This window comes from Pelophylax lessonae (assembly GCF_965119305.1).
Source record: "Pelophylax lessonae genome assembly, chromosome: 12".
In the NCBI taxonomy this organism is placed as follows: Eukaryota; Metazoa; Chordata; class Amphibia; order Anura; family Ranidae; genus Pelophylax; species Pelophylax lessonae.
Genome location: NC_138779.1, coordinates 82,316,640 through 82,339,948, shown reverse-complemented (window position 1 = coordinate 82,339,948; position 23,309 = coordinate 82,316,640). Strand labels below are relative to the sequence as shown.

General features: G+C 39.1%; 1 protein-coding gene across 2 annotated transcripts in view; it reads left to right on the top strand.

Moving 5' to 3' along the window:
• SKI (SKI proto-oncogene) overlaps nucleotides 1–16,870 on the top strand; it is a 121,835-nt gene extending 104,965 nt beyond the window's left edge. The window contains exons 2-7 of one of the 2 annotated variants that reach the window (XM_082273917.1): nucleotides 5,481–5,600; nucleotides 8,720–8,835; nucleotides 8,947–9,212; nucleotides 10,452–10,753; nucleotides 12,805–13,035; nucleotides 16,145–16,870. In XM_082273917.1, coding sequence (XP_082130043.1) covers nucleotides 5,481–5,600; nucleotides 8,720–8,835; nucleotides 8,947–9,212; nucleotides 10,452–10,753; nucleotides 12,805–13,035; nucleotides 16,145–16,333 — 1,224 coding nt within the window. In that variant the 3' untranslated portion in view covers nucleotides 16,334–16,870. Of the gene's footprint in view, nucleotides 1–5,480; nucleotides 5,601–8,719; nucleotides 8,836–8,946; nucleotides 9,219–10,451; nucleotides 10,754–12,804; nucleotides 13,036–16,144 lie in introns of both variants that reach the window. The other variant, XM_082273916.1, reaches the window with a different exon arrangement.
• The last annotated feature ends 6,439 nt before the right edge of the window (nucleotides 16,871–23,309 follow it).

Genomic DNA, 23,309 nt, shown 5'->3' with positions numbered 1-23,309 from the left:
TTCCAATTTGACAATGAGAGGTATGCTATCAAAAGAAAGGTCTAGGGGTCACACCAAAAATATTAAAACCAATCTTTTCAAGGATAAAGAAGCCTAACAAGGTAACCAAGAGGTAAGAAACAAATTTGATGATAAATAATTATTCAGAGGGTATTTTATGGCTGATTTAAAACACGGGTCAAAACTGACCCTAACATCATGGATAGTAACGGAATTCTAACATAAGAGGAGGGTTAAGAGATTTATTTTACTTATAGATGAGCATTTTTATAGGCTGGCTTGTAGGTAAAAATAACACCAACCGCTTTAAGACCTATTCAGATAAAATAGTTCTCTAGCCCTTGTGGTGTATGCCCTAATGGATTAATGAAGCTTAAATTTGTATTTGTGCTGTCTGTTCGATCTCAGTCCCACTCATCCTGCTTTTGCAGCAGGGACCGTCTCAATCCTAATTTAAGCCGGCTATTGATGGATAGAAATTTGGTTGGTTTTTTCAACAGGAACCCGCCGATTTTTAATCAGTCTATGGGATATTTGGTTGTATTGAAGTCCACCCACCAATAAGTCGACTTCAGGACAGCCAGCCTGTCTGGTTACTTTCACCCGATCACTGCCAGCAGCTATAGCCACCAGCAATGATTATTGTATTCTGCCAGTGGTAAAGGATCCCTGGCGCTCCCCACAGACCACGATAGTATAATCCTGACTGCTGACTTTTAATATACACTTTTAATATACAGACATTTACCTATCCAGGGAGCCTGTGATGTCGGCACCCCCTAATTTTCAGATTGGCTATTGCTGCCATTCGTTGTGAGGAAACCTTTCCGTCGCAATAATAATAAAAATACCAGACATTGACATAGTCCGCAGCAAGTAGATGGTTTTTGGGGGCAGAGATGGTGCTGCTCTGGTCAAGTAGCAGAATTGGGAAGATAATCTGTGATTCAAATGAGAAAGTGGAAGGATTAACTCTTAGTCGTCTTTTCCCCCTATCATAATTGCATGCATTGTGTGCTGTGTTGCCGTTTATCAATGGACTGGTAACAAGCCTCTGTTTCTACAGACAGTGGAGAATGAAGCACCAAGGAAAGGAGTGGCTTCGGACAAGGAAAAAGAATTCAAAAAGGCAATTGTTTTCACACACAGTTTCATCCTCACTTCAGACACAGAGTGTCTCTGATTACACATTCTGCCTCTCAAAAATTTTAGTGTTGAAGTCTGTTTTGTCTAGTACAATGGTATCCAGACACTGCTTGCCTGGAATCAGCTCCATGCTATGTTGTGCTTTCCTCTAAAAGACAGACTCCTGGATTTTCTCATTTTCCATTTTAGATGTTAGTTGTAGTTCTTCCAAAATTCAGATGTACATTTTCTTGGAGCTTTGAGCCCCTCAACATGTTACTGACAGTGTTTTAATACCACAAAAGCTGAAGAACTGCAGTTGGCCATTTTTGTCGGGAATGCTTGATAACATAAAGGGATACAAATTTGACTGGTAATTATGAGGGGGATTTTTCCTTTTTTTCTTTCTTCAACACGGTGGGGATGACCCTATCAATGGCTAGAACATCAAAACATACGAGCTATTTTGGCTCCTTCTCTGTTGCTGTTACAGGATAACTGTTAAATACTGATCTACCCACTGTGAATTTCGGTCTAGCACTTTTTTAACACGCTAAAATGCTACAGCTTTGAGGTTTGCTTTAAACAAATAAGTAAGAAGTCTCAGACAGGCGCCTGTTGTGGTTTTTGCTGTTGGTAAGAGCTAGTTTGTGTTCTCACAGTGTAAAAGAGATGGTAGCGAAACAGGAAAGACCTCACCCAAAGACTGCTCGGAAAATTACCCGACTCCATTGCTTTTATCAAACGTAATGATGCAGCAGCAAAGTGTAGTTCAGTGTAAGCTTTAGGAACAGATTTTTGCAAGGTTAGCCCAATAAACCTGTTTGTGTGTCCTTAAAACTTTTTGTTTTATTATTTTTTTACATTTGGGTTAACAGTCCTGATCTGACCACTCCTGTAGCTGCAGAGCTTGTAATAAGCTCTTGTAATAAGCTCTTGTAATAAGCTCTTGGGATGACATCATGATGTGACCTAAGAATTTGTTTTGGTACTTTGAGTTTTAAGCATTGGAGCTACTTTTTTTTTTTTTTTTTTTTTTCAGAACCCCAAATGTGTTTTTTGGTTCAGAGTTGTGGGTGAAGGGAACTCCTTTCTACCTGAAATCCATTGTCCAATGGAAATGCCATGATAAATGGGATCTGTAGCTTTGAAGTCCTCTAGATTTTAAATTTAGGATTCTACTTTTTGTTCGAGGGGTAGCCTCTTGAAATCTGTGCTCACAAGGCCAGCTGTGAAACTCTCCAGAAACTGAATTGGTTTAGATTTAAAAATTGTGAGTCAGGTTTCACATACCAATATGCACTTTTTCTTGATCAAAAGTAGAATCCACAGTTACAAACGGTAACTGCAGACTCTTTGAAAGCCGTCTCCTCGGCCGCTGTTATTGCATTGCTCAGCACCCGCATGACAAGGCCTTCAAGGTTTATTTTATGGAAACCGTTTGTTTCTGCTGATCTAATACTGTTTTCTTTCCCTTTTTCCTAAACCGAGTTTGAAGCCGTTGAACTTTAATAACAGGTCTCCCTGGAAAATGGGCTTCTGCCAGTGTGAATATAGAGATTTCCACCTTGAGGTCATTGGTTCAAATCTGGTTTTACTCGCTGGTGTCTGGCTTGCTATTATCTACAAGGAGATGTAATTATACTTGGCGCTGTTGGGCAGGCATGCCTTAGACCAAAGCATGTAAACTTATTTGAACCAAACCATTCCCTGTCTGTGTTCTTTTTGTTAGAGGGGAAATGCTTGTTTTAACTTGTTTCCTAAAATCTGTTTGCCTTAGCTTGTTCACCTATCATTTCCATGGTACAGTATTTCCAGAAAGCTTTTGTCTCTATACCAGGTTATGCTTCCTCTTTAAAAAAAAAAAACCTTTCTTCAAAAAATGTTACAATTTTTTTTCTGAATGATCTTTGTTTAAATACGTTCTAACTGAACAACTTTGCCTAATAGTTTTACATATGTCCATACAGTACAGAAGTACAAATGCCTTTTTAGGTTATTTCTCACATACAACATAGGCATACTTTGAATTACACCCCAAAAACACATTCTACTATGCCTTCCAAGTATAGGGGTACCATGTGTGAAACTTTTATAGCGTAGATGTGCCCAAAACCCAAGGAGCACCTTTGGGCTTTCAAGGAGCATACATTATGCATTTAGTTTCCTGACTACCTAACACATGAAAGCAAATGAAAAACAAAGTTGACAACTTCTTCTAATACACATCATAGTCGTACTTAGAAGTACACCTCAAAATACATATTACTACTCCTGTTCCTGAGTATAGCGAAATCATGTGTACGGCTTTCACTGCTAGCCAAATAGAGGGGCACAAATTCCAAGGAATCGCCTACAGGCGGTGAAGGGAAATACATTTTACGTATCTATTTTCCTGACTACCTATCAAAATTTTTTGAGGCCCTGGAGCACTAGGGCAGTAGAACTACCCACAAAATTACTACTTTTTTGAGGAGTAAACGCACCAAGCTAATTTCTAAGAGGCATGGTGAGCCTTTTAAAGAGTACATTTTATTGACACACACGTTTAAAAAAAAAAAAAGTTTTTAATTTGTTTACATAAAATTGGCATTTTAATAAGATTTCTCAATGAAACAGGCCCATACTTAAAATTACACCCCAAAATACCACCCGTTTCCCCTTCTGAGTGTTACATTTTTTCACTGTCTATACTCTAGACTGATTATGTACTGGACATTGTATCTTGTGTAAGAGTGGTCAGAGAATCTTGTGTAGTGTAGCATCGCCTATTTTTTTAAGTCTGCTTTTTTACAGTGATAATCGCTGTATAAGCAATCAGCGAGACTGTTAAAAGGGGTAATTCATAAAACCTTTGTTTACGTCTGTGATGTAATTGGTCACAACAATCGCATGGTGTAGAGCTGCTGTGATTGGCCCTGAAACCATGTGATTGATCACAGCAATCATATGGTACTAGTGCCAATCATAGTGGCCCAGTACCATCACTCACTGTGTCCGTCTGGACACAGCGATCACAGATAGCATTGCTGTGCGGAACGTCTTCTCTGAAATTTGTTTTCTGACCCAGACACTCTTGCCAAATGGCACAAGCAAGGCCTACACTTCTAAGGCTCCTCTTCAGACAACTCTACAGTTGTACAGTGCAGCCTAGTATTGGTTGGGCAACCTTTTTTAATATGATGTTTTATCCAGTTGACAGGCTACTATTTGTTACTGTGCCTGCCTAAAGAATTTCATATTTTTTTTACAAACTTAATTTCTTGCTTATTTAGATAATAATTCCTTGTATTTTTTCCAAAAGTGTGATACATTCAATGTGGAATTCTTGTTGGGCTTTAGCAGCAAAAGTCTTAAAAGTAGAGTTTGCCGCACCTGCTCATGAGACGCCCTGTCTTTTTTTACGTGTGTGTGAAAGGGAATGATGTTCCTGCCAAGAGGTCTTTTCTATGCTTTAGGGTGATTTACAGTCCAAGATTCAAACCACTTGTGGAAAAGTTAAAGCAGGAGTTGGCATTTTACCCAGAATCCAGTGCAGCTGTGGCAGAGTGAAGTCATCCGCTTAACAACCATCACAAACAAACATAGACTGCGCTGTTCTGATGCACGCTACATAAAATATTCCTTCTATGTGTAGGCAAAGGCAGACATTTGTCATTTATAGGGAGGGTTCTGATAAGGTTTCTCGAAGGGACCAGTTCCATTTCAGTCGTTGCTAAAACCAGTAGCACACTGAAGTCATATTTGGCCTGTCCCATCAAGTTAGGATTTCTTTTCAGGGTGTTTTTCAGACTACAACTGCTCATACTTTTAAAAGGAACATTGTTTTTTTTTTTTTTGGGGGGGGGGGGGGGGAGAGAGTGTTTGTTTTATGGCAACTCATAGTAATTACAATCCGCAGCATTTTTTTTTTTTTATTTTCTTTTTTCAAGCTTGCCACTAGAGGGCACCATCAAGTTTGATACCATGAAAGGGGTCTGTAACACACCTTCAACAGCTCTGTTAAACCAAAAAATAGTTTTGAATGTTTGCCAGCTAGCCCTCCTGCTGCATTAGTGCACATGTTTATCTGAAAACATACATGCAAATATTTGTAATCCACAAAATACGATTTTAACTAAATTGCACAAATCAATCATAAAGTTTAATTAAGTAGACCAATGACTATCACTTTAAAGCCAAAGGTAATTACATATTTCATCACCTCCATGGTATGGGTGTGCATAAAAGCGGTATGGAAATTCCTTCTTTTTAAGAACAGTTAACTGCTGAACTGTATAGCTCTTTCTATTAAGGAAAATGAATGCAGAGATGTGTTAGGTGCCTTTCTGTAATCTCAAATGTCTGTCTTGCAGATCTCTTCAGAACCGCCAAGTAAAAAGTCTAAATTGGACGATGCCATCATCCACTCCCCGAGCTCGACTGAGAAGGACAAGTCCTCAAGTTGGTTACGGAATTTATCAAACTCTAGCAAAGTAGGTTTGCATTTCTACACATGTTTTGCTATATGCTTCACCTTTTTTTGTTAACAGTGCCTATCACTCCCCCACAGTGGTAGGCTGCATTTTGCATGTACACACTATTTCATAGGAAGTGAAGGTAACTGCAATAATAATAATATCACCCCCTCCTCTGGGAGACCCAAGCTACCAGCCAACACGTTCGCCGGATACCCACACAAAGCTTTGATCGGGTCTCTGCTTTGGTAACTGGTAACCCAGAAGTGATGACATCACTTCCGATTTACCTTGCTGTTAATTCTGCCATTTTATTTTACATCCAAATGATTCAAAACGCTGATCTTGGCGTTTAGAATTTGTCAAGAGCAAAGGAAGGATCCCTTCAATAAAGAGTACCTGTCGCTGCCTATTTGTCACAAGGATGTTTATGTTCCTTGTGACAATAAAAGTGATTAAGCAACTGTGCTAACGTGGAAAAGCAAACACGTGCGTCGGTCCCGCACGCAAACAACGATCGTCCCTAACGTGGAGTATCGCCACAAGCGTCCCATCATGGCCAGTAATTCTAGAACTAGACCTCTGTGGATATAAAGTTTTAACCTGTAAAGGCTTTTAAAGCGTCGCCTATGGATAGTAAAATTTAGGTTGTTGCCGCGGCGCACACAATTTTAAAGGGTGACATGTTTGGTATTTATTTACTCATCCTGACATCCTCTTTTATATTTTACAAAAAATGTTGGTTATATATTGTGCTTTTTGCATTAAGATTTAAAAAATGTATTTGTCCCAAAAATTGTGTTTGAAAAACTGCTGCGCAAATATTGTGGGACATAAAAAATTGCGAAACCCACCAATTTATTCTCTAGGGCCTTTGCTTTTAAAAAAATAATGTTTGGAGGTTCTAATTTTCTAGCAAAAAACCTGATCTTCACATTTATACAAAGTGCCAGAAAATGCCTTGTCTGCAAGTGGTTAAGTGGAAGTAAAACTTGGGTATTGTAAAGAAAGGATTGTAAATAACCAAATGGAAATGAAAATGCTGCATGCATTATGCCTAATTTTACTATTTTGAAGGGTTTTGCCAAAAATTATGCATTTTGTGAAAAGCCTAAACATGACCTCAGTTTTTCATTTCAACCTTTGAAACCAAAAAAAAAAAAAAAATGGGTTTAGATGAAATTTGAGAAGAGAGCTCTTAATAGTTAAAAGCTCATCATGCAGGGTTTTGGTATGTGAGATGTGTTTTTGGATGAGATAATAGTGTGATAAAATAAACACAGCTAAAAGATGTCATGCAGCCAACTGAATATAACCCTTAGCCTTGGTTTAAACATATGCAATGTCAGACATCGCATGTGATTTGCATCGCACTGCTTTGCAGATCACATGCAATGTCTGTCCAAATGCGAATTTAGCCATACAATTGTGTGGCTGAACTCGCATTGAATTCGCATGAAAAAGGTGCAGGAACCTTTTTTTCTTCCCTGCACTGGAATCGGATCGCATAGATGTTTGCTCCCATGCGATCTGATTCCTGTCCGAATGCACTGCGATCTGCAAACCAATCTGGGGGTGTCATTAACTATGTATTGACACCTGCAGCAGTTCAGAGGGCAATGTGAACTGCCTGTGGGGGGGGGGGGGGAGATGCAATGCGGGAATTCACACTAGAATAGCGCTGGTTCCCGTATTGCATATGTGAACCCAGGCCTTATGTGAGAAAGTAGACTTGGGCCTACTTTTTTTTTTTTTTTATATTATTTTCTCCCTAAAAGCTAGGGTTTTGGCACATTTTAGAAGATGAAGTAAGTGGCTTTCCAATGCCTCAGACTATATAACTTCCACAGTCCCTCCTCGCCCCAAAACCCCAGCAGGATTTTATGCAAGCTTCAAATTTATTGGCAGGCAACAACTGCTCAGGGTCTTAAATGTAATCTGGCTCATCCTTTCCAGTGAAAGTTGCTAAGCAATTAGGGCCAACATGGCAACCTAAGGAGGGAGCAAGGAATGTACAGCAGTGGCTGGTTATGAAAAATGAGAGTGCAGGCCCTAGCCAAAAACCACAGGCAGTGTTAAATGTCTGACCAGGTGTGCAGCACAGGTGAAAAAGCCAGACGGCCAAAATTGAAGCCATGGCACAGCCAAGTGTCCCAGCCGCCTGTGACATGACACACAAATCATACAGCTTGCAAGAGTATCGCCTCTGCATTCTGTTTGTAAACTGAAGCCGCTAAGCTTATGAATAGAACAGGATCATAAGAGGCGTTCTCATTTACACAGACCAGGGTTATGCTCGAGGGTTGCTTTGTAACTTTGCTGTACAGTTACTTCCCCCCATCCATTTTTAAAATGTTTTTTTTTTTAGTTTGTTTTTTATGTTAATTGGGCCACTTTTAATTCCTCTATCATTGAATTATTTGGTATCTAAAATTAAAATGTAAAGCAGAATCCATGATGATTTTATATAAAGTGAAAGCACACATAAGTGGATGCATAAGTGGACAAGTGGCTAAGGCCATTTGCACATAGGTGTAATAATTTACTGATTGCTTAAACGCGTATCTTGTCGACAGACAGATATTTGAGTAAAATGTTCCATAAAGACCTTGCATAAAGGCATGTACTGGTTTATATGTGTATACACGCCTAAAATTCTTAATTGCCAGTGTTGCAAGATACGCGCTTAAACTTGCGTATAGAGCTTATGTGTGTAATGACTACACTGAAACTGAGTTTTCAATTTGTTTAATAGCTCTGTATGTATCTGTATATGCTTTATTACTGGTCTTTATGCATCCGCGTCCATTGTTCCCTATGCATTTATAATCAGATCAGTAAAAGTAGAGCCTTTTGTACATGGGGAGTAAAAAGATGCCAAAGAGCTACTAAGGACCGAACTGCAATAGATAACTGCATTCTTGCAGCACATTAGTTGCTTGACAGGAATGATACGCTAGTTGTGTCTAAAAGTGAGTTCTACCATTTCATTTAAGACTCATGAGTGTTACATTGCTGTGGATCTCTCTTCTTCCTTTACCACTTTTAGATCTAAATTTTTATATGACTATGTTAATGACCATGAGCGTACTTTTGCGGCGTTCTATATTTATTCAATTTTTTCTTAATTTTTACAGAACACAGGATACGTCCATCCTCGCCAGCGCCTATCTGCTTTCCGGCCCTGGTCCCCCGCCATTTCAGCAAATGAAAAGGAGATTCCAACTCATCTACCCACCCTGATCAGAGATAGGTAACCAAAAAAAACAAAAAAAAACATTCTAATTCTAAAGATGCATAGCGCGTTTTAGGACTTTCATTGTTGTGGTTTGTTGTTTAATTATTTTATTTTTTTTCCTTTTAGTTTTTATAATTACAAAAGTTTTGAGAACCTCGTTGCCCCCAATGTTGCCCTGGCACCTCCAACCCAACAGAAAGTCATCACAAGCCCTCTTTGTGCACCTGCTGTACCGAGAAGTAATCAAACATCGGGCAGCCCTGCCCAGTCTCGAAAGCGAAGGCCCACAGCAGAACTGCCCCCAGCACCTGAAGCCCCCACTCCTTCGGTCACAACTCGGGAAGAGGAGAAGGAGTCTGAAACCGAGATTGAGGTGGAAAGTAGAGAAGAATGTAAGTGTGAGTTGAATTTTACATTACTTTTTCTAACGTACTGTATGTCAAATAACTTGTACGAATTTAGAGCGTTTGTTTAGCCAGGCCTAAATGTACCCCAATATACTCATATGGACAGGGGTGGGGAGTAGGCAGAGTTCTGTAGTCCAGCGGAGATGATTTCAGGCAGGGCTGACATCGCTGCTTTGGATGTCAGTGGAGAGAAGAGAACACCCCAAACAGTAAGGCTGGCCATCCATTATACAATTTTCTTCTACAACTTTCCTCTAGATTTACCAAAACCATATAATATGAGGTCACACCTAAACACTTTCAATTTTGTATGCAATCAGGCAGGCCCTTGTATTACATAATTGAAGGTAAATCTAAAGGAAATTGAACAAGTAAATTGTATAATATATGGCCAGCTTTGGTTAGGCCAGGATTCCTGGCAAAAAATTTTTTTTTTTTTTACCTGAAATGACACTTGGGTCCTTATGTGCTGGCATTTTCTTAGGCTGCATTCACACCTGAGCAATAGCGTCTTTGGGTGTTTTTTGAGAGATTTTGGTAATTTTAGCTTCAAGCTACAAAACGTTCAGGTGTAAATGGGGCCTTGGGGGACCATCATAAAAATACCATGGCTTATAAATATTTACACAACTCAGAAGGTGGGTGTTGAAACAGAAATTATAGATCAAAGATAGAACGGATTATGTTTTACGAGTCAAGTTCCAGTACTTAATCTACACTGTTCTTCTGAAGCTGGGTATCATTTGACTGGAGGATGAATCATACAGGTCACACACAGGCCATCACACTCTTATTTGTGTCTTGAGCATCCTATTGAGCTGTATTATACTGGGAAAAAGTGCCTAGGCATTTTTATTGCCTATATTTTATAGAGATGTTTCATACATTTTATAGGATTACATGTTACACATTTTCACACACCTCAAAATAAACTCAGATGCTCAGTGATCTTGAAATTGGAGACGTGGAATGTTAGATGTGTGGATGCTATCAGTATGGTGCATCTTTTGTTATGAGGCCATTGCAGTTTTTTAAGAACGGCCGAAAACTAGCATTTTAAGTTTTTTCATTGGTATTTGTTTTTAATTTTAGGGATCTTACTGTCCATGTTAGGTTTAATTGAGTTTTCTTTTAGTTTAGGAGTTTTATTTAAAATATTACCACCTGATCAGAAAATGACTAGATCATCTCACAGTTCTGCTTTTTTTTTCCCGTGTCTTGCAGTCACTTCCTCGCTTTCTTCGCTCTCATCTCCTTCCTTCACATCCTCCAGCTCTGCCAAGGAGTTGAGTTCCCCAGGCATGCTAGCCCCAGCTGCGGTTAACCATTCCTTTGAAGCGGCACCTCATGGAGACTCCCTTAGCAGTGGGCTAGAGGCAGAGCTTGAACACCTTCGGCAAGCCCTGGACAGTGGTCTGGACTCCAAGGAAGCCAAAGAGAAATTCCTTCATGAAGTAGTTAAGATGAGAGTAAAACAAGAAGAGAAACTGAATGCTGCATTGCAGGCCAAACGAAGCCTTCAGCAGGTAGAGTAGCTTCATTGAGATTTATAATCAGTGTTTCAATGCTGTGGTCAACTTTGAGCTGAAGCTTGAGAAAGAATGCTTAAAGCGTAACTCCACCCAAAAGGGGAAGCTCTGCTTATCTACCCCCTCCCACCTCCATTGCCCCATTTGGCACCTTTTGGGGGAGGGGGGGGGCAGGTCCCCAAGGCTTCACTGCCAGTTTCACTTACAAGCAATGGCTTTGGGGTGCAGCAGCACATGAGAGCTGAATGAAAAATTTGGCTAGGGTGAAGACACCACAGGATCCCTGGACAGATACGTGTCCAAATATCAAGTTTGTAGCTGCTGACTTTTAATTTTTATTGAAGGAGCCTGGACCTCCTGTTTAACTCTAAGCATGCCCAGTCCATTAGGATTAGAATTTGCAATACAGATTCTTCCAGACAGGCCCAGCTTTTTGTGATCTCTTCATGACCAACTGTTGGAGTTTCTGGTCTTGGAGTCTGCAGTAGTACAATGTGGGTTTAAGATACAGCGGTCCTACTAAGAGTGGCCTGGGGCCAGAGCTAACACACTGGATTTAGAAACAGGCTCATGGGTGCTTTCAGATACCTGCTTACAGTGTTATCCTTGTATTTATTCCATATGTAAATAACAGTTTGACCAAATGCCTTTTTATCAAGTCTAAGATCATGGTAGTTGTGAACTCTAGTCTTTCAGGTGACCAAATATTTCAAGAGAACTTAAAAATTATTAGAAAATATTTGATCCACAGTTTATTTGGTTTATCCTGTGTTGCTTACCTGCTCTACCATCCCTGGTGACCATTTCCATGGTGGTGTTGTCAGCAGAACTCTCTAAGCACAGCCAATTTTATTGTATTAAGAAGGGAAAGTGCCATAGAGACAGTTGTCAGGCCCGGGCTGGTGATTAAGACAGTCTGCAGGAATGAGACTTGTACCAAATTAAAATCAGTAGCTTAATGTATTCCCAGATTTTTTTTTTTTCCCTCTTTCATTGTCTACCTGTGAAATCATTTTTGAGACTAGCTTCAGTCGTTGCTCGTCTCTAAGGTGAATAGCTGCAGCTTCCTCTTTTCCACGTTCCTAATTCTGGTGGCGAGAAAGTCAGGAGTACACTAATGTTAACAATGGCTTGGCTGGGATGTTACATTATTGTAAAGGGAAAAGGATTTCCCATGACCTAGCTGCAGGGTGTTACTTAACAGAAACATGTTGTTGTGCATGCTGCTATCAGAGCCAGAGGAAGTCTCACTTCTGGTCCCTTTTTTTTTTTTTTTCCTCTTCCATGTTTTATCCTGTGAATCCTTTCACAGTCTGATGATATATCAGGAAACATCTAGTGACTTACCTGCCCTCTTCTAGCTGCACAGGAAACCGCAACCATAAGCAGCTGCTCTGGTTACCTAGACAATTCAGCTTGGTAGATGTAGGGTAAAAGTGTCACACATGCATAGGAATGCAGGGTTCGAAACAATGCCTTTTTGCAGCATGCCCAGTTTTGTCATAAGTTCATTTAACGTACACAATGACTGCCTCTTAGCGACAGTTGGATTTTAATACCTCAGTGGGGCTCTTCTGGAGTTAAAAGACCCAGCAAACCTTTACAGCCAGTACAAGACATACTGACCTTTCATGAATTGAGCTAAACTGGTTGTGTGTTACTTACCTTTAGCCCACTAGGCTGTGTTTTGGATACATATGAGTTTGAATGTGGTGTAGAGGAACATCAAGTTACAGTATGTAAAATGGCTTCTTAAGGAGAAACAATTAGCAAGAGTTTATAATTGGCCAGTGGAGGCTTTGGCAGACCTACCCACCGCCTGCTGATGATCTGCAAGTCCAGCATAATCTGAAACTTATGGCTTTTTTGGCCAAATAACACCGGTTATGATGGGTTTTGGGAAAAACTCAGATTTTTGACTGTTTTACTTGTCTTGTCATCCTGTGTTTTTACTGTTTACACAGTGCCAAGGGGAACACTTTGCTTGTAGAAGATGCTCTTGTGTCAGAATAGGAACTTACCCTCTTCCTTGACATCTTGTCATTTAGGAGCTGGAGTTCCTCCGTGTCGCCAAGAAAGAGAAGTTGAGAGAAGCAACAGAGGCGAAACGCAACCTAAGGAAGGAAATTGAACGGCTCAGGGCAGAAAACGAAAAGAAGATGAAAGAGGCAAACGAGTCACGGTTACGGCTAAAGAGAGAGTTGGAGCAAGCCAGACAGATTAGAGTGTGCGACAAGGGCTGTGAAGCTGGTCGAATACGTGTAAAATATTCTGCCCAGGTACTTATGGACACCTTTTATTAAAGCTAATTTAATCCAAGCTAAATAAATCTGTATGCAAAAGTATGAAATACCTTTGCAACTAAGTTTCTTACATGAAGCATATTGGCAATGACTAATCAAGTTGCAATACAGCTCAAGGTTTTCTAGATGCCACTTGGGGTGTACTAAAGTGGTCTTTAACCATTTCCGCATAGATTAACAGTGTTTCTCAACTCCGGTCCTCAGGGCACTCGAACATCCAGGTTTGCAAGAAAACTGAAATACATCCCAGGTGATATCATTTGCTGCTCAGTGATTGCAGTATTCTAGTCTGCATCTCTCCAAGGTAATACTTAAAATCTGGCCTGTTAGTGTGCCCTGAGGACCGGAGTTGAGAAACACTGGATTAACATGCCTTCAATAACACACCTTAAATTCTATTGCAGCTTTATAAATCAGTACCAAAGTGCTTTAAAGTGGATGCAAACTTTCACATATACCCAGTGAAGTGAACAGCCCCAGATGATACACCGATAAAACAAATCTCCCTACATAGGTTTTATTTGTATATGCTGTCTTCAGCTTTCTACACTGTTTTGAAAATGAACATCGTGTTGGAATTTCTTCTTTCTGTTCCAGCACTGGGTGTGGAGTCTTGGCATAGACTGTGTGACCGCTGATTTGAGGAAGGGCACCCCCCCTCCACATAGGCAGAGGAAGGTAGAAACATACATAGGTGTGCTGTGAATAGACCAGCTCTCTACTAATCTGTCTCTATGCACCCACCCGACCCAAATTTTGAGCTGCTTTTATCACCGGTGTCAAAACAACCTTGTCAGAATTTATGCTGATGACAGAGGAACAGAGTAGCAGAAAGACATGGGACTTGAGGCTGTGGAGATGGATAAGTAAACATTACAGATATATGTGGCCATGTCAAATTTCATGAATGGGGTTTACATCCACTTTAAGGGTACACTCACACTGGACACAGTTGAACTGAACCATGCATGAGTTTGAACACCCCCCCCCCCCCCCCCCTCGGTCTGCACTCACACTGAGCTTATAAGCAAGTGTTCCTGGGCACATTTATAACCTCACTGGACCAGACCAGTGTACCTGCTTCTGTGCAGAGTTCTGTGCTCTTGCAAGATTTGTGCTCACACTGAAGCAAATCATATTAGACCACAAATGAACCATGTCAAGTGCCCCCTCTTCCAAGTGGTCCCAGACACAGTACATTTTAAAAGATAAATTCACCTTTCGTAACATGTTACACCCATGTATCGACTTCCTATACGAGGTACGAGCAAGCCAAAACACTTGACAGATCTGTAGGTAATCTGCATAACATCAGCGATCTCCTCATCTCTGGTGCAATGCTTTACAGGCTCCCAAAACAAAAAATAATAAATTAAACATTTTTTTACTTGCAAAAAAATAGGCATTTATTTTTTTTATTTTGTTGGGCAAAAGGTGAATTTACCCTTTACCTCAGTATGGTTTGGAGCACTCTAACTGGACCAAGAATGTTAACCAGGCACAGTTATAACTGCCACCCTAAGATCCCTGCACTTTGCATGGCTCTTTACTTTTTAAAGAATCCAGGTTTACAGTCCAAATTTAGTTTACCAAAACATACAGAAAGAGTCCGATCTTTAAGCCTTGAACCATATTGCCATATCTGTTGTGAAATTATTGCTATTGATGGCATATTGCTAACTAACCTAGAAAAATGATTCTCCAGCAATGAAAATAGGCCTGTGTGCAGCACATTGACTAAGAAAGAAAGCAGTTTGAGTTTTTTTTTTTTTAAATACTCAGTCAATTGCGGGAAGGGGAGTAGACTGATTATACTGATGTGAGACAGGCCAAACCAGGAAATGATGTGGATTTCCTCCCAAGCGTCAAGCTGATAAGATGCCTCCAGACTAAACATTACCAGAGTGAAAACTCTGCAATGGGTGTTACCTGCAGCTCTCTTCCACTGAAAGTTGAACAAAAAGTTGCAGCTGGGTGCTGCTTAGAAAACATGGCCTGTCAGTGTGTTTTTCCAGCTCGCAGTCACCTTGGGGAATAAAGTCCCTTGCGGTCTCCCTGGTGACACTGCCTAAGGGGAACACTCTCTCTGCATTCAGTTTACTATCTGTCATCTGTTGCTGAGTATATTTCCAGTGCAGGAAACTCTTATAAAGCTGTCTTATCGGAAACTAGACAAGTATAAAGTGTTTATTGTAACAACCAGTGTCGAAGATCAGTTTGAAACCTAAAACCCCATTGGTTATGGGGGTTCAGTGGGAACTGCAAACTGCTTTCCTTATTGTACACAAAAATTCCAGTCGACCGGATTTCTGTTCAGACAGATGCAAGGAAACCTTGTCAGTGAGAGAGCCACTGCACGATGCTTGAAGCTTAGCTGGAGAGTGGTTTAAAATCTGTGCATTTCATATAATCCAGCCTCTTTTTATACAGAATTTCAAATTAAGGTACGGGACAACAGAACAAACTTAAATGGTATTCTGTTTCACTGTTTTGTGAAATGATCATTTACATGTAGGCGACATCCTCTGTCAAGGTCAGGGTAGGGTCACTTAACCAGCATCCTTCTCTAACAGATATAGAAAGAGGACAAAGATAAGCTAGCTCTATTTAACACCACACCGTGTCCTTGAGTGGGCTTCCTTTGTAATAAAGGTCACCCTTGTGTATTAGACGTAACCTTTTTTGTTAAGCTGTAGCAAGAAATGTATCACTTTTTATCCAATTGTAAAGCATCACAAAAGTGGCATTATTGTTGAGAATGTTATAATTGAAATTCTACTCCCTTAGATTTTTTATTTTATTTATTTTTTATTGTAATATTCTGCAGAATCAATTGACGTAGAAAAGGTTTAACAAACTGTGGTCTTCTACCAGACACCTATACAGATGTATATTGGTCCCAGTATGGAAATGATCACAATCTTGTCAAGCTCAGTGATGGTGGCAAAAAAACCCCTCCCATTCCTCCTCCCACACCTTTTAACAAGATAATCAAGGCTATTGTTCTAAATTTTTTTGAGCTAGAACCTATTTGCCAATGTATCATGCTCCCATTATGTTAACTCTTGCTTCTTGCCAATTTCAGATAGAAGAATTGCAAGTGAAACTCCAGCAAGCAGACGGCGACAGAGAAAAGCTGCGGACAGATCTTGCACATGAGCGAGAAGCCAGAGAACACTTGGAAAATGTTGTTAAAGATCTACAGGAACAACGCTGGGCAAAGCCCAGTTGCCTTTCCAGCAGCGAACACACACGAAAAGACATTGAAAACTAAAACAAACAATACAAAAAATTCTATATGAAGCAAAAAAACCTATCTATTCATATACAGAATTCTACGTATATGCACAGGAAGAGGAGGAGGTTCCCCAATGTATGCATGAATTGGTGCATGTGTGAGTGTATGGAGTGTGAGCCCTGAGCTCACACAACTTATTACAAACTTTATAGAGTCCGAGAGCGAGGAAAAATGTTACCCTGTACAACAGAAGCACTGAACTTTCGCCTCTTTAGAACCTACACAGCACAACATCTTACTGTGCCTCAGAGAGAGTGTTTATAAAATAGTCACTTCAGCTCTCAAGTGAGAATTTTCTTTTTTTTTTGTACATGTCAACTACAAGAGAACAGCAGCATTCGACAAAGTCAAGATGAAAAAAAAGCAAGCATTGTCAGTTCTTTAAAATTGTTCTTAAGCTTGCCTGGAACACTTTGAGATTTACATTTTCTTTATAAGCTATTTAATATAAATATATATTAAATGACAAGGACAAAATAAAGACTCTGTTGAAAATGGGGAGGGGGGATAAAACAGATTTTTGTATAACAAAACAAACTTTGATGCACAATTTTAACTGACGTTACCGGCTTTTTGGGGGTTTATTAAAAAATCAAAAAATAAAAAAATGGCCCTGTGTTCCTACTCCTGAACCCACCCTTCCCCAGTCTCAGCACCATTCATGTCGACTGTGCAATGTATTGGTAGCAAGCCATCAATATTGAAATACAGACTTCTGCATCAAGTGGCTTCTCCTTCAGATCTTATCTGGAAATATTCGGTGTACTCCATCTTGGTGTTTTTTATTTTTTATTTTTATTTTTTTTAACCTATATATATAAATATATAAATATATGTATATTTTTTTTAATTTTTTTTTTATTATTTTAACAGAGAGTTTTATCTGTACGCATGTAGGAGAGGGTAAAAGACAGACAGAAAAATCAAAACTAATAAAAGGAAAAAAAAAACTGTATAGCCGTACTGACCAGTGTTTTTTGAATCCCATTATATTGGATTGAGATCTTTGGGTGTATACATATAGATCGTTCCTAAAGGTGCTCACCTCGTCAGGAAGAGATCAAATTGGAACAAAGAATAGAGAACATAGAAGGTTAAATGTTTGTGGAAAGAACAGCTTGTATTTGAAAGTCTGTATAATCGCTTGTTTGGTATTCAGGGTTTTAAACAAAATAATTTTGTGATCTTTTGTTTTGTGTGACTCAGTGTTTGAATGTCCAGTCTTGCGTATGCATTGGTGCACGCTAAAAGTACAATGCCAAATACTATAATTCAGTTTTGCTGCTGAAAAAAAATGCACATCCTACATCTATAGCTATAATTTCAGGATAGAGTTTTGGGAGTCTTTTCATTAAAGAATATTCTATAACAGCTTTTAACCAATAACTGGCAATTGTGCTCAAGGTGTCCATAGACAGTAGATGTCTGTTTTCCATTGAAATGGGTGATCATTTGATGTCTGAGGTTAAAGAATTGGCCTATTTTGGTGCATTTGGAGGACAAACCATTCTAGCACCATAAGCCAGTGCTGAAGGTGTCTGCAGCCTTCTGTCCCTGCCTTTTTACTGCAGACAGTACACACTGAAAACCAAAGTGGAAATTCTATAGGAGCCCAGCAGGCATCCCAAATGCCTGAGGATAGTCTGGTCATACCTGCATGTTTGATTACCTGGTATCATACCTGCATGTTTGATTACCTGGTATCTATGGCTGTCTTAAAGTGGTTGTAAACATCATGAAATCCAAACAAAGCACATATATCTGTAGTGTTTACTTATCTTTCCCCAGAGCTATGAACATGAGTGACGTCTGAGAAGTTTTCCCGACACATTAGATAAATTTGTGTCGGGGAGGGAGCCCAGCACACAGCTGAACACAGCTCTGTATCCTTCCTTTTGCTCCTGTTTGTGTGTTGGGGGGGGGGGGGGGGGGTTGTGTGTGCCTTTCCCTCAATCGGCTCTCACAGAGCGTAAGTGCATCTTTCCGCCCCCTCTTTTGTGATACTAACAGATGGAGAAGGATTTAAACCTGATTCTGCCCTTTTGAAGGGGTGTAGGGAGGAAAAGATTGCAGATAAGCAGGCAAAACTGATATAGCTCTGTGATCACCTGAAGTCAGTCGCTACACTGGGTTGGTGTATGAGAGGGTTTATAACCACTTTAAGCTTCTTATCCATTAGCTAAGATGTACAGTCATGTGTTTCAATGGAAATCTTTTCATAAATTGTAGTAGCAGCTGGTTCTCCACTGGTTTCTACACTTGAATACTTCATTGGTCAGATCTCCCAGCTTGGTGTGTCTGTTACTATTGCTAGTTAATATCCTTTTCCTGTATTGGAAACTAAATGAAAACCAACACAAATTGATATTTGAGCGATGTACCATGGGGTGATTTCTCTCGCCTCTGACTTTTCAAAGAAAACAAAAAATAAAATTCAGCTTTACGCATTTTTTAGCACACTGTGCTAAAAAGTTTGCCTAATGTTTTCAACTGTCTGGAATAGGCATGTATGTATCCTGAAAGCTTCTGTAATAGGGATATTAATATCCTTGCATCGAATGATATTTCATAGACAATGGCTCGGACACCAAATGGTTCCCCCATACAGACATCAGTTACTATAATTTTCAGTAATGGAGGTTATATTTCTAATTTTTGTTTTCTAAAATGTATCACCTTGGAGCATAGAATATTTATATCCTCAAGTTACAGCTATGGTGTTGAAGAGTGTTTAAATTATCATGCAGTTTAAGTCCGTTGAACAGTTTAGGTACTGACTGGGCCATCAAATGCTAGCTGATTTACATTAATGTGGTGTTTTTATCATGTGTGCTATAAAAGGGTGTCCATTCTTGTGTTAAAATTGATCTAAAGGATTGATTGGCAAGTGATTTTTATTTTAAAAGGACATTTGTGTCCTTTGTGCTTTTGAAGGGGAAAATCTTTTTTCCAGATGTCATCTACGTAAGAAAGTGATGACCCAGAGGGTGGCCATGATTCATAATAGATCCTAGCTACATCTTCATTCAGGATCATAATACAACTGGCAGCTTGGCGATCTTTACGATCGAGCGAAGGCTACTTGGTGCTCCTCAGTGACGAGTTAGCAAGCCCTTGGACTTGTATTCCTTCAGTTACTGGAGGCTAAAACACATAGCTCAACTCCGTAGATGGCCTCTGACTTTCTAGCTGCTGGGAGTTTTAGTTTTACAAAGTCTGGTAAGCCATAAGTCCTCAACTTCAGCTCTTATTGCCCTTGTGGTAAGAAAAATGATGATCCAGCATCCCGATGCTGATACATTTCTTCTGTGTGCTACTCCAGTTTTCTATTTTCATGTTCGTTCATTCATGTGTCCACAAGGAATCCTCAGGCTTGATTTTTACAGTTAGGCCTAAATACCTTTTCGAATAGGCTTTCTGCTGAGTATGTACAGGAAATATTTATACTTTATTGTAAAGTTTACTAACTGCTCTTTTAAAAAGTGAATACTATTATATACAGAAAAGTCAGAAAAAAAATATTTAGAAATAATACTGATAGGAATTGTTGGTAACATGCATTGCTGGTGGGACTGCAAAGGTCTGGTCTTAATTTTCACCAAAAACATTTTGTCTGTTGACCTGGTTTTTATTTTGTGGGTTTTTTATTTTTTGTAAATAACATTTAAGAGTGTCTGTGCTCCTTGTAGGAAGACAAGTGACACTTTTTGGTTTCATTTAAAAGGTGCAGTGCCACTGTGAGATGTGAGTACCTCCTTCTCTAAACCCTACATTTTTGTCTTGTGTATACCAGATAGTATTGATATCTTTCAATCTTGCACAAGAGGGCACTGAGAATCTATTCTAAAAGCTGTCCCCAGAGTTGGTATCCTTTGCACTTAGGAAATATCATTGAAGAGGGATAAACAAATTGTGCTTTTTACAAGTCAGCAGTTCTAAAGTATTTGCCCAAATGGCACCAAGATGGGCTTCCCTTTTGCCTTCATTGCTGATGCTACCCTCTCTTAATGCTCAGTGTTCACAACTCTATGGAAATATAAAGCTACATAGTTATTTTACACTCTCGTGGAGTACAGTAACATGGCTTTAGTACGTACCTCCCATGTCACTGCACCTTTAATCTGCTTAATAGTCTTGGGTTGGAGATGTATAACCGCACACACAATGCAATGATGCAGTGACTCGCAAGTTTTTTTTTTTTTTTTTTCTTCTTTTCTTTAATTACACCCTAATATTGTCATTGTCTTTTTGGGACCTACCCTTTTGCTGCTAGTGGGTCTCTTTACATATAGAATGTATTTTACGTAAAGACTGTGCTACAGGTCATGTTTCCGCAGTGGATAATGTCCTTACAAGGTTTTTTGTATAGTCTTCTGCCGCTTTCCGATTGCCACTGGTACTGGAGACTCCTGCATTTCATTTGCATGTATTAAGTCCTGCAGCTGTGTCCTCTATAAAGTGCAATGCAGAAAATTATATATATATAATTTTTTTTTTTTTTCTTGGCTTAGTTTTCTTTTTATACTTGATGCATGAAATGAGAATTTCTGCCACACCTATAAAAATGGGCATTAGTTTAGATTTAGTTTTTTTTTTTTTTTTCCTTTTCTTTTCTTGTCTAATTGCACATCCACATTTCTGGTCCTTCAGTTGTACTAATGCTGCACTGATTTCAGTTTCCAGAGGGGATTTGTTTGGCATATAGACAGCCATTTTGTTTTGGAAGATCTCACAATTTTAGGGTGTTTCCTGGACATTCGTGTTTTATTTAATTTATTCTACATTGTTAAAGAAAATCTTTTCTGAGAGAAGCAGGGCTGCCATTGCCTACTTCTAAAACTGCTAGTTGCTTGGTTGTCATGCTGGCCCTCTAGCCTCAGTACTTCACACCACTGAATCTGAAGTAACTGAAGCAGACGAGGAGTTGTCACTCCTAGGAGCTTCCAAACCTAGGTATCTGTTCTTCTGGGGCCATGACTTGGTATTAAAATCCAGGAGTTGGCTTTGCCAAGCAGGTAATTAGCATTTTAGGGAGGATGGGAATTCCAGCTACTGTTTTTTATGGAAGATTACTTTAAAGTATGTAGGATATGTTGAATTGCCCAAGAAACGTGTGAATCCTGTCAAAGATTGGTTCTGCACAACTAGCCTCCACTGTTGCCGTTTGACTCCTTTCGGCCTTTTAACTTTAAAATAGTTCTTCTTTTAGGGGTTCATTAAACTGAGTGAGTAGAGTTCAACAGCAGCAGGAAAAGCTAAGCACAAACAGAAAATATGTGCTTATACATCCCCCAGTCTGTTTTTTTATTAATGCCTAAAGAAATTACACAAAAGGGCGGCCCTGTGCTTCCTAGTCCAAAAATAACGGAAAGTCCAGTTTACAAGAGAAAAATTGTGCATGTGCTAGCATTCCTCTGCATTAGAATCTATATATCTCTCGCTCTCTCACTATATATATATATATATATATATATATATATATATATATATATATATATATATATATATATATATATAATATAATATAATATAATATACACATTTTTTATTTTTTAAATCTTTTTGTTAAAGTAGACCGTTCCTCCCCTGTGATCTTCAGTAAAGCCACTTTTTTCATTTTGACACAAGATTCACTTGCATACACAGGTCGCTCTTAGCCGTGCCTTTCTTCCTTGTTGGATGTTTGTGCCTTGAAATCAGTCTATAGCATCGGTTCTCAGAAGTAAGTCCCCCCTTTGGTGTTGGGGCCCTTTATCTCAACTATAGAGGTTTGGAAAATAAACCATTCTGTTGATGAGATCAAGATGGTTCTCATATTGAAAGCTTTCTCGTTACAGGGCTGTAATATTGTCAGATTTTTTTTTTTTTTCTATGTACCTGTGGGGAGGGGGCCACTCTCTAAGAATATGAAAGCCATAATTGTGCTGCATCTTTGGCAGCATGCTGACGCTTGAATTACCGCAAAATGTACATTGGGATTTATTCCAGATGCATTCACTCACCATTCTCTTTAGAAGTATGGCATCTTTGCCACCTGGCAGACTAGCGTATAGTTGGTGTATATTTGGAATGGTAGGGTTTTTTTTTTTTTTTTTTGCTTACCAGTGTTGTAACGTTTTTATTCTAGTGTAATGTTCTGCTATAAAGTTTCATACGTCAGTGTTTTCTGGCCTTTGTATTATTCAGTAATGCAGTGCTGTGCACAAGCCCACATCAATCTGATGCCAACAGTTTTCTGTCATGATACCAATGAGGAATTACCTGTGGTTGTTTTTGGTTACTGCCCATTGCTTCTGCATTATTAAAGACCTACTTCTCTTGATTTCAGAATTTTTTTCTTACTGCAACATTCTTGAACTAAAATGGTCAATGGCGACAAAAGTTGTTTTTCAGATCTTACCCAGTAAGAAGTACAGTAAAGCAATTTTACTGAGCAATGTTTTACTGAAATACTCAGCAAAACTGCAAGTGATTGCTACCCATTTTGTTAGTCCTCTAATAAGTCAAATTTATCCTAAAAAAATGAAATATGCATACATATCCATATATGTATGTATGTGTGTGTGTGTATATGTATATGTGTATATGTATATATATATATATATATATATATATATATATATATATATATATGTGTGTGTGTGTATTTATGTGTGTATATATATATATATATATATATATATATATAATCACAGGCCTTGTGTGTTTAAAATATAATTAAAAAAAAAAAACCCTGAGGACATTATTGTAAAGGTGTAGCTTAAAGCAACCAATCCCATTTCAAGTGTCATAAGTAGAGCCAGTTTTGGTTTTTGCTCTGGGCAGCACATCTGCATTTTCTACAGGTATTTACTTACGTAGGCCTTTGGTCTTGGCAATGTTACACTTTCAACTTCCCAAACTTTCTGCATTCTAGAACTGGCTCAAGATCTGATACAACACCTTAGCATGC